Source organism: Blastomyces dermatitidis, assembly GCF_000003525.1.
Source record: "Blastomyces dermatitidis ER-3 genomic scaffold supercont1.6, whole genome shotgun sequence".
Taxonomy (NCBI): Eukaryota; Fungi; Ascomycota; class Eurotiomycetes; order Onygenales; family Ajellomycetaceae; genus Blastomyces; species Blastomyces dermatitidis.
In genome coordinates, this window is record NW_025544779.1 from 485,812 (window position 1) to 498,821 (window position 13,010).

At 26.7% G+C, this 13,010-nt stretch overlaps 1 protein-coding gene across 1 annotated transcript; it reads right to left on the reverse strand.

Annotated features, from left to right (window-relative positions):
- Positions 1-4,537: 4,537 nt before the first annotated feature.
- Positions 4,538-4,870, reverse strand: BDCG_17187 (uncharacterized protein; the record flags this gene model as incomplete). Its single annotated transcript, XM_045426333.1, has 1 exon — positions 4,538-4,870. A coding segment is annotated over one exon (333 nt), but the record flags the coding sequence as incomplete, so codon positions are not given.
- Positions 4,871-13,010: the final 8,140 nt, after the last annotated feature.

Consider the following 13,010-nt stretch of genomic DNA (forward strand, 5'->3'; position numbering starts at 1 on the left):
TAATCACAATGCATACTCTGAATAGAAGATATTAGTGAGATGTCTACTTAACTTCAGAGTAGATATCAACTTCATATTTTATTTCTTTTCTTTGATAAAGAATTGAAAGAAGATAGACCTGTCAGATTATATGAAATTTACTGATAAAATAAAATATTATTATTTTAACATAATTCAAGTGAAGTGTGTGATCACAGACTCAGAAGAAATCTTTAAGAAGAGCAGTCTGCTTCTTCACACAGTTAATATTATAGATGAGAATGTTATTCTAGATCTTCTATAATTGAGAGAAAACAATTCTCTCATTGACTGAGTCACTCAGATGTGATGATATCACCTCACTAATGAAGAGACAGTAATAGAGAAATCTGAAGAGTTTCATTGAAAGAATCTTGAGAAAAAGATAGAGTTGATATACTGTATAGCAGGTGATTGAGACTTGAGAATAGATAAAGAAGTTATCAACTCTCACTGCAAAACTAGCAGCAGTATCTGTCATTGAAGACAGATGTACATGATATCTCTTTATAGATTATAAGAATGTCTTTTCAGAAAGAGAAGTAGTGAAGTTTTCTGATATCAAGATATAATATAAGATTCATCTTGAAGATGATGTAACAGTACTGTACAGATCTCTTTATAACTTATCTGTAAAGAAATTGAATGTTCTATGTAAATATCTTGAAGAAGTGCAATCAAAGAACTGAATATATTTATCAAAGAGTCTGACAGAGACGCTTATACTCTTTGTGTTTAAGAAGAATGATAGACTACACTTATATATAGACTACAGAGGTCTTAATAAGATGACAGTTAAGAATTACTATTTATTATGATTGATTAATAAGATCATTGATTGATTATCTGAAGCAAAGATATTCTCAAAGATTGATATACAGAATATATATCATAGAATCAGAATTAATGAAGATAACATTTAAAAAACAGCTTTTTATATCAAGTATAGCAATTTTGAATATCTTCTTTATCTTTTGATCTTTGTAATGCTTCAGTCATCTTTCAGATTTATATAAATGAGACACTGTAGAGCCTTGTTGATATCTTCTGTATAATATACTTAAACAACATTCTAATCTTCTCAAAAATGAAGAAAGAACATAATATTCATGTTTAAGAAGTGTTGAGTCACTTGAGACAGTATTAACTCTATACAAACACTGAAAAATGCTCATTCTACATACAGAAGATTGATTTCTTAGATTATATTATTAAGATGAATAGCATTTCAATGAACAGAAGCTGAGTCTCTGTCATTAAGAACTGATCAGCACTGTGAATATACTGTGAGATGCAGATGTTTCTAGAATTTATGAATTTCTACAGATAATTCATCTATATATATTCATGAATTACTGCTTCTCTTACAGATCTGTTAAAGAGAAGTATGAAAGACAGAAAAATAAGACTGTTTATTCTCACTCAAGATATCATGTAGATGTTTACAGAATTGAAACAAGCTTTCACAGATGTTACAATACTGAATCACTTTAATTCTGACTTACTCAGTCAGTATGAGACTGATATATTCAGAAATAGAATCTATGAAATCTTTTCACAGTTGACACTGAAGACCTTTCAATATTAAAAGAATCAGAGAATAATTATCTCTGAAGAAATAGATAATGAATTATCTGTGAGAGAAGACTTTTTCACAGAGTCTATAAGATACTGTGAATAAAGATCAGTGATTCTCTTCTTCAAGAAGTTATCACTTATACAGAGAAGATATGATACTTATAATTAGAAGATATTAGCAGTTATTAAATTCTTTAAGATCTGATAACATTATCTTCAGAGTAGTAGATACTCAGTGTAAGTTCTTACTAATCATGCAAATCTGTGTTACTTCTTGATAATAAAGAGCTTGATAGAATGTCAAGTCAGATGAGTGAAGCTGCTTTTGAAGTATGATTTCTATATCTGATACTATTCAGATCAGCTTCACTCTGCTGACACACTATCTAGACAGTCTGATTATAATATTATTAATGTGAAGAAGAATTCTATAAAAGAATCTCTGTCATCACTGCAGAAGAAGCTGACTGCAGAGAGTTGAGATTCTCTGAAGCTTGAAAACAGCACTGAAAAGACAGCTGTGTGACTCAGTATAGAAGATGAAAGAAAACTCAGATCTTCACAGAAGACTGATACTGAAGATCATGAGCTTCTTATATTATATCTTACAATTATTAAATTAATAAAGAATGAAACAGTCTACAATCTTTCAATCTGACTACTTTTGAAATTCATTAATAAGTTATAGAAGAGGAATGCCTCTACTACAGCTTAAATTCAGAAGTTAAAGAAGAAAGAATCTGATTTAAACTTGAAAGAGACAGACTCTGAGTGAGATGATAATGCTAAGAAATCAAGTCACTGATAACTAGAAGAATGTGAACTTCTACTGCTGAATAATTCAGTCTTCATCTCTTATAGTAGAGTGATATGTCAGAAGTTATTGAGAATTCATCATAATAATTCTCATATGAGACACTTCAGATTAGAGAAGACTGAGAAGCTTCTAAAATATAAATATATTTAAGACAAGCTTCAGACAGATGTCAAAGAGTATATTAAGACTTATAATATCTGTCAAAGAATAAAGATTTCATAGTATAAGTAATACAGTGAGTTAGTATCACTGCCTGTTTTAAAGAGCTTATAGCAGAATCTATTAATGAATTTCATAGTTGATCTACTGAAGTTGACAAGAGTCAAAGAATATAACTCAATTTTAATCATTATTAATCACTTCATAAAGATAATCAGATATATTTCTATTTATAAAAAGATTAAAGCCTCTGAATTGACTAATCTGTTTTTAGATATCATTATTTATAATCACAGTGCTTTGAAATTGTTAATAACAGATCAAGAATCCCTCTTCATTAGTAAATACTGATTGATCTTTTGCTATCATCTTATAATAAAATGTCTTCTCAGTACTGCATTTCATTCACAGACAGATGATCAGACTGAATATCAGAATCAGATACTAGAATAGCATCTTCAAGTGTTCTATTTATATTATTAGAATGATTAGCTCAAACATCTTCTAACTACTGAATTCATATATAATAATACAAAGAATACAATCTTAAAGATATCTTCTTTCTATACTTATTATGAATATAATTCTTCATTACTCAGTGACATCACAGATAACATTTCAAAGAAGAGAATAGACAGTCAGAATGTTAAACAGATACAGAGAATAGAGTATTTCTCAGTATCAGAAATAAAAGTGAGATTGAAACTTTTGAATAAAATTCATGAGAAGATAGTGAAAAGCATTCATCATACTCAGAAGTGATAGATAAAATACTATAATTAAAAACATCTTTTAATGAAGTTCTTGATAGAGAATCAAGTACTACTTTCAGTAAAGAATATCAAGATAATAAGACTGTATAAGAAGCTCAGTGAGTGATGACTAGAATCTTTCTCAGTAATAAGAGTAATAAGTAAGCAGATATATGAGTTGAAATTACTCACAGAATTGAAATTAATTCATTCTATTTTTCATATCTTCTATTTGAAGCTCTATAAGTAATACTTTGAGATGAAGCTGTCTTGACTGAATGATATTAAGATAGAGAATGATACTGAATATCTTATAAAGAAAATATTAAATAAGTGAATATATTACAGCAAGTTTCAATATCTTATAAAATAAGAAGAATATTTATTGTCAGAGAATTTATGAAAATCACTTGAGCATTTGAAAAATGCTGAGAAAGAGATTATAAGCTATGAGATAACTAGTAGAGACTGCTCTATTACATATCAGAGATATTGAGTAAGAAATACTGCTTAAGACTTCTTATTTTTCTTAAAGAGTTTTTTAGAGATAATCTTACAGTAATAAGTCAATGTCTTATAAGCTCTGTAGCACTCTTCTTCTATTTTCTCTCAAAGAGTTTTTTAGAAGTTTAATAAGACTACACAAGTGTAACATTTCTGAAGTGATTAAAGAAAAGAAATATTTGAAATTAATAAAAAGATTAATATTATTAATTCACAGACTGCTGCTAATCTAATGAGATTATAGCTCATTGAAAAAGTAAAAAGAGAGAATCTCAGAGTCTACTTATTAATAATTATATCTTCATTAAACTCATTCTTCATCATTGAAGTCTTCAGTACTGATATCTTTATCTGCTGAGAAGTTAATACTGCAGCACTGTAGAGAAGCATACTGTAAAAGAGTATAAGAGATACTAAAAGTATTAACTTATTAACTTATAAAATATCTCAGTCATCTGTTTCAACTGAAGTGAGATTCTCTTTAATCAGTGATTGATCTCTATAGTACTTTCAACAGTGACACTGACTGATCTCTTCTTAAGATCAGTCATTCTGAGATGTTTTTTTATCTTGAAAATTTACACTTTTATCTTCTTTTACAGATGAGTAAGAGAGATCTTCTCAGTCTTAATAGAATTTATCAATACTTGAAGCTCTGAGATTCTCACTCTGTACTGCTTAAGCATCTGAGCTTCTTGTCAGAGTCAACACAATATCTTGTAGAGTAGATAATACTTATAGAGAGATAGAAGTTATTATTACAGATGCAATGAAAATAATAGAAGTGAGAGAAGAGATAAGTGTATAAGATTCTTCTCTTCTTCAGCTGCTTAGCACAGTGCAGATAAGTAATAATATTAGTCAGAGACTGCATCAGAGCCTCTCTACAGAGAGAAGATAAAGAAACTGCAGAACTCTGCAGACTCAACTCAGCAGTATTCTGAGCAGAGCTCAGATATATCACAGAAGAGATACTATGAATTAAGCTTCTTAGAGCTGCTGTTCTCAGAATCAAGCTCTTCTCAGAATTCTCTTCAAATGACTACACAGAGTTATACATTATCATATTAATTGAGAGAGAAGATAATGTTACAACAGTGACAGAGAGAGTAGAAGAAGAATCAGATATAGATAAATTAATTAACAGAAGAGATAACATCTCACTGCAGAGTACAGTGACTATCATCACAGCTGTAAGAGAAGCAGAAGAAGATGTAATAATAAAAGTGATACTTCTACAGCTTATTAACACTATTATCTTCATCTTTAACTGAGCTTTCTTGACAGTCACAGAGACTGCAGCCACACTATGAAGACATTTACTTACTAGAAAATGTCAGAATAAGTTCTTTATTATTCTTCAAGAATGATACTCTCATACACTTATTATTACAATTGAGAGAAAGAAAAGAAAAATGTTTTATAGAAGAAGAGATCTTTTTGAAAAATTCTGCTATTACTGTTAGCTTTGTCTCTAAAATATATTACTTTTGCAGAGAATTTTATATATAGAATAGAATATGATAAGAGATCTGTATATTACTTATTAACTATATTTTTCTCATCTCAAATTGATATATAAGAAACTCACTTATCACATGTTTAATTTAAATGAAGATGAGTAAAGAAAGATCTATACAGTCAGTAGAAAAACTTATCTATTTCTTTATATTATATACAGTACATGTACTATCAATCAGTTAGTAATTATTGCTATATAATAAAGATAATTTCTAATTCAGTAATCTTAAGAGTATAGAGACTATACTCTTAAAGAGAAGAGTATTATCACACTCTCAGCTGTGTCAAGACTCTGTTACAGTTTCATACAGCTTATTGCTTTTATACAGATAATTTCATTCATTTCACAGACTGTCTGAATCAGTTTTCAATCACTCTATAACATTATTTAAATATATTATAGAAAGATTTAATTAATGAGTATAAGAATCTCACTTCTATACAAGATCAGTAGATTACTTTTTCTTAATAGTGAGATACTACTGAGATATCACTCTGGCTATTCTTACTTATGAAATAAGAGAAGATATTCACTTATTATCTATATAGAATAGCTAGATGCTGACTCTTCATGAAAGAAGTCAGTAATTCATTTTTCTTCTACTGAAATAGATATGAGAGTTACTGCATATCTTATACAATCTTCTTAGTATACTAAGTATCATATCTGTGATATTCTCACAATAACTCTGTAGTCTATGAGCTCGCTATTCAAGCAAGATAGTTAAGCTTATTTATACAGCTTCTCAAACAACTACTTCTACATGTCACCGCCGACTAGCCACTGCTTCAGTTCTGTCACATTACAAATATGAAGATTTGAATTAAGTATTTGAAGAAGTGTTCAGAATTTGAGGTTTTTAATTAATCAAAGAGAAAGATTCAGAGATATATACATATAAAGTAATTATTCACAGAAGTTATTAAATAAGAGTTGTGAAATTAGAGTACTAATATAGAGTTATTTTTACATGATTTTCTTTAAATTAGAAAGTTAGTGTTATTAAAAATCATTATCTGATAGAGTAACTTATCAGCTCAGTAGTAATTTTCTGATTATTTTTCTTTTATTATCTGCATTCTGATAACTTCAGATGTTAGAAAATTTCTTCAGAGCTATGATCAGTTTATAATGAATGTTTCTGAATGAAGTTACAGTGATTGTAGCAGAGAGATAACTCTTCAGTAATCTGCAATACAATCTGTTGATAATTATTTTATAGTTTATCTTAATATTTGTGTTGAGTTTTTCATAAATTTTGTGACCTGAAATCACATGTGAAGAATGAAATAATTATTCATTATAATTGAAAGAGAGCATTCTATGTTGAATTGTAAATAACATAGACTTTGTAATTTACAGTGATTTCTTGAAGAGTTTGTGAATCTTTAATAGAAGTAAAAGAAGTGAAAGAAGTGAATTCAGAATATATAATAATAATTTAAGAAAGATAATAATTTATTTTTAATAACTAATTACTGATATGTGTAAGAAGAAAAATAATCTTGTTTCTTAGCTTAGTTATAATTTTAGTACTAACTCAGATTAAATATTATCAATGTATAAAAGTAAATAAACAATCTTGATTAATCTCTGTCATATTTCTTGAAATATATTAATATTATGAAAGAGAGTGTTACTAAATTACATTATCAGATAATATCATTAAAAATATATTAATATTATGAATATCAATGTTGAAAAAATGTTGATACTTATACATTATAGTGATTTGTAAATCATGATAGTTAAATATATATATATATATATATATATATATTATTCCTGACTTGATTACAACTTGTACAATAATTTTTAAAAACTTAAAATTAATTTCAATTATTAATAATTATGAACTTATAACTAACTAATATAAAAAGAAAAAAACTTTTTCTATTTATCATCTTTCTTCTCTTTCTCATTCTTCTTATTATTCTTTATAATTCACTTCTTATTCTTCTTCTTCTTCTTCTTCTTCTCATCTGAGATGATAATTATCTTAAAATCTCTCTTCACTATCTTCTTAGAAGAGGGTTCTCACTGCTTTCTCTCAGTCAGGTCAATCTGTGTTTTAAAATCCTGTATTTTCTAATCTGCTGTCTCAGGTTCTATCTCAGTGATAAGCAGATTGACATACTCAGAGAGTAGAGCTGTCTTCTCAATATTCTGAATTATGAAGTGCATTTGAGATCTGAACAAGATCTTAATTCTCTTCTTCTCTGTCAGCTTCTGCTAATCAATTAGAGAACAGAAGTATTATTAAAAATTATTATCTCTCAATAAATAAAAAACTTATCAGTTTTAACTTCTTTATCTTCTACTTTAATACTCTCTTAATTTTCTTCTATTATTATTTATTTGTAGTAATACTCTTCTTCTCTCTCTCTCTCTTCATCTTAGTTTTAAATCATTCTTAAGACTTCTTCTGATCTCACTGCTGCTGTATGAGACTCTTTACTATCTTCTTCTTCAATCTCTTATAAGCAGTATAATCTGCATTATTTCTATACTTAGTTCAGTCTAAATCTATCAGAAGTGTTACTTAAAATTGTTATTATTCTACTTTCTTACAGAGTCTCTTTAAGATATTATAATATATCTTACAATCTGTCTTCTCTTACTTGAATATCTTCTTCTTCTCTTTCTTCAATCTGTGATAATACTCATGCACCTTGATGATTCACAGAACCGCAGAATATTTGAAGAGAGATAATATAATTAGTTTCAGTGAGTATTAAAGAGAGATAAAGACAGAAGAGACAGTCAGAAATAATATAATAATAATAATAATAATAATAATGATAATAGTAATAATAATGGTAATAATAATGACAATGATGATGATGATGATAATAATAATGATAATGAAAGAGAGAGTGCATTGAAATATATTACTAACTTATCAAATATAAAGAGACTTAAAGAAAATATTAACAGCTTTCAGTGATGTACAGAAACAGCTACAGTATTGTATAATAACATTATCTTTATTCAATACATGCACTGTTGATATTCTTTGTATACAGTTATTATATAATCTATATCAGAAATACATGCAGAAAACAGATCTTTGTTACTAGAATAAATAATTACAGCAATTCTCTGTTTTTATATTATAAAGATAAGTTATTCTTATTTCTTTCTTCTCTCTTTTCTCTTCTTCAATCAATCACTAATTTCAAGCTGGTATGAAAACTATTAAAACACTCTTAGAAATTCTTAAATTGAAGAGTATAGACTAATCAAATTTCAAATACAGAAGAAATCAAATTATCTTCTACAGATTCAATTATTCATCTTCTCTTCAAATAAAACAGTAGTTGTATTCTCTTCTTCTCTCAATCAAATGAAACATGGCCTGTGAAATGCAAGTATCATGCTAGATTATAATAATCAACACAGCCTCAGCATGCAGAGCTGTATATATGCAGCACATGCTGAACTGAAAGACTGTGTAAGTTATAAATCAGCAGCAGCATCTTAGAGAGAGTCATGCAGTGTGAGAAAGCTACAACTCTCAGTTATATATACAGAGAGTGAATCACTGCAGTAAGCATATATGTATTAAAGTAATACTTTTTAATAATACTCAGTCTCTGATATAATGAAAATAGAGTCTCTCTGTAAGATTCATTTCTATCAGAAATCAGAGAATCTTATATTTCTTAAGATTATCTTCATACACCTTGTCTATAAAATTAATAGAGAGAATCATTGATTTCAGTGTTCTGCTCTTAATATTATTCAAGTGATAGCAGAGTTCACTCTGATCACACTTTTTAAGTGTATATTTTCTAATTATTCATATCTATATAGATATATACTGATTATTTATTAGATGATATTAAGATAATAACTTATTACAGCTGTGTTATTCTCACTGTGAGAGATATACAGTTAATGATAAATATTGTAAAGACTCTGAGAAGTGAGTATTTTAGAGATACTATAGCTCTGCAATCTTGATTTTTTTTTATTTTTATTTTTTATTTTTTTATTTTTCTTTTATTTTTTTTCTTTCTCTTTCTTTCTCTTTTTTTCTTTCTCTTCTTTTTTTCTTTCTCTTTTTTTTTGTTGTGATTTTTTCTTGTTATTTTATTTTTTATTTTTTTATTATTTTTTATATTTTATATTTTTTTTTAATTAAAATGATATTAATTATAATCTGTGTTTAGAAAAGTAATGATATTTAATAACACTCTCTATTGAATTTTCAACAAATAAGTACTATGTTATGATATTATGTAAGTAAGAAATGATTTCATAATCTTATTTAATACTATTTTCAATAATGAGATCAGAATGAAAATGTGACTAAGAATTTAAACATATTCTTTATCTGAGACTAGATTTTTATTTAAAAAGTGAATCTGAGATCTTTAATATTTGAAATAATGTGATTTGAGATTAATGTGATAAATACAAATCATGATCAGAAGTAATACTTTTAGACAATATAATAACTGTAAAGTTTAATTCTGATCTCAGACACAGTTACACAGTCAGTCTATATATAAGACTCTTCACTATCTTTTTTTTCAATCTCTTATAGACAGTATTATCTGTATTATTTCTATACTTAGTTCAGTCTAAATCTATCAGAAGTACTACTTAAAATTATTATTATTCTACTCTTTTACAGAGTCTCTTTAAAATATTATACTATATCTTACAATCTGTCTCTCTGTACTTAAACATCTTCTTCTTCTCTCTCTTCAATCTGTGACAGTACTCACGCGTCTTGATAGTTCACAGAACTGCAGAATATTTAAAAAGAGATAATATAATTAATTTCATTGAGTGTTGAAGAGAGATGAAGATAGAAGAAATAATCAGAAATAATATAATAATAATAATAATAATAATAATAATAATAATAGTAATAATAGTAATAATAATAATAATGATGATAATAGTAATGATGATGATAATGATGATAATAATAATAATAATAATAATAATAATAATAATAAAAGAAGAAGTGCATTGAAATATATTACTGACTTATTAAATATAAAGAGACTCAAAGAAAATATTAACAGCTTTCAGAGATGTATAGAAATAGCTACAGTATTATATAGTAATATTATCTTCATTTAATATATACACTATTGATATTCTTTGTATAGAGTTATTATATAATCTATATCAAAGATATATATAGAAAACAGATTTTTATTACTAAAGAGAATAATTACAGTGATTCTCTGTTTTCATATTATAAAGATAAGTTATTCTTATTTCTTTCTTCTCTCTTTTCTCTTCTTTATTAACTCATCACTAAGTTCAAGCTAATATGAAAACTATTAAAACACTCTTAGAAACTCTTAAATTAAAGAGTATAGACTAATTAAATTTTAAATATAAAAGAATTAAATTACATTTAATATTACTAATTATTCATTCTCTTTTAATAAAATAATAGTCATGTCTTCTCTCTCTTCTCTCTTAAATAAAACATAGTCTGTGAAAAGTAAGTATCATATTAGATTATAATAATTAATACAGTCTCAGTATGCAGAGCTGTATATATACAGTGTACACTGAACTGAGAGACTGTGTGAGTTGTAAACTGATAACAGTATTTCAGAGAGAGCTGTGCAGTATGAAAAAGCTATAACTCTCAGCTATATATACAGAGAGTGAATTATTATAGTAAGTGTATATATATTATATAAAAGTAATACTTTTTAGTAATACTCAGTCTCTGATATCATGAAAATAGAGTCTCTTCATAAGATTTATTTTTATCAGAAGTTCGAGAATTTTATATTTCTTAAAATTATCTTCACACATCTTATCTGTGAAATCAATGAGAGAAATTATTAATTTCAGTATTCTATTCTTAATGTTATTTAAGTGACAGCAGAGTTCACTGTGATTATACTTTTTAAGTATATATTTTCTAATTATTCACATTTATACAGATATATACTAATTATTTATTAGATAATATTAAGATAATGACTTATTACAGCTGTGTTTAGACTGGCCGCTGAGATCATGAATTTCACATTTAGTCTCATTTGGTCTGATCTTATACATTTCTTGACATGAGTCTCATCAGAATCAGTCTTAAAAAAATCTGAAAATGAATCATTTCTGAGAGAAATAGTGTGAAAAATGACCAGATTTAATTCAAGAACAGTGACATGAGAGTAATTTTCCAGAATAAACTGTGAAAGATGATCATTCTTTCAAAATCAGAATGAGACTGAGACTGAAGATTAAAATCAGTCTCATTCAGTTCATTCAGTGATTGCTTATATAATCAGAATTTGATAACAATTATTAATAACACTCATGAAACAATTAAATACATTCTTGTGTAAGTTTATTCTTTACTTTCTTATGAAAACTACACTTCTCTGATATACTATGATCAGAGGTATTAAACTATCTGATAATTTCATATTTTACAATTATGAGTTTCTTGATTATTTCTTCTTGTAATTGTCTCTGATAATAGTGATAAATATCTTAACTTGAGTTGAACTCTCACTTCATTCTCATCTCTGTCAATGAAATTGCTAGAATATCACATATCATCAGTATAACAGTTGAATATATACTCTCAACAATTTTTCATAACTCTAGAATTGATTTAATGTGTAAATTCATCAGATCATTTTGAAGATAGTAGTTAAATTTAGTTTTATAAGTATATAGTTTTGTCTGATTTTCAGTTGCAATCAATATATACAAGTTCTGTTTCAAAGTTAGTATTATAGTTCTATGTGATATGAAGTATTATCAAAGATTGTTACTTACTAGAGAATTATATTTCACTGTCTTTATATCTTGAACATCTGCTCATTCAAATCTCTGATAGTTGACATTGTAGTAGTCTCAGACTAATTTAACATATAAGTCTCATTTCTTCTCTATTTAATCTTGAGAAGTGTAGATATTAACTCAACAGAAGAGATCTAGTAGAGCTGCTATAGTATAGTACTCTGCAAAAGATTGTTCAGTTTTACTGTAGTAATATATCAGTTTATCTCTTACAGTAATAATAGCCTGTGGTATAGTATTATCTCAGACTGAATTTCTTTTTAAGTGATTCAACTGCTTCTCAAGATGAATAAATAAACTGTTATACACTCATCAGACTGACTGCAGCATTGATGTACAAGTGATTGAGACTGTCTTTATTATCTTATAAAACTGAAACAGTAAATCAATCACATATTTCAACTGAGTTCACTCTATATTAGAAAGTTTCAATATCTGAATCTTTTCTCAATCAGAGTATTATACTCAATGATCAATTATCTGACACAATCAAAGAGTCTGAATAGTTATCTTATATATTGAACTTCACTATATTCTAATATTCTGTATCATATTCAGTGATGTGACTGATTTGTTTATTTATTAAATATCATGAAATTGTTATTATTATTTAGAAGAGATATAAATCATATTAACAATATTTTAAATCTGTGATATTTAAATTATTAGTCAATCTATTCAAAATTAACAGTAGTATTATCAAAAAGTGTTATTAAAAAGTAATATTAAAAAGTGTTATTAAAAAACATTATCTTTTGCAAAGTGAATACAAAAGTTACTTAAGTAATCACTTTCATCTCATTCTTATTTCAAGAATCAGTCATCTCATTATTCTTCATCTCAAAGTTAAGATTCTTTATCAGTG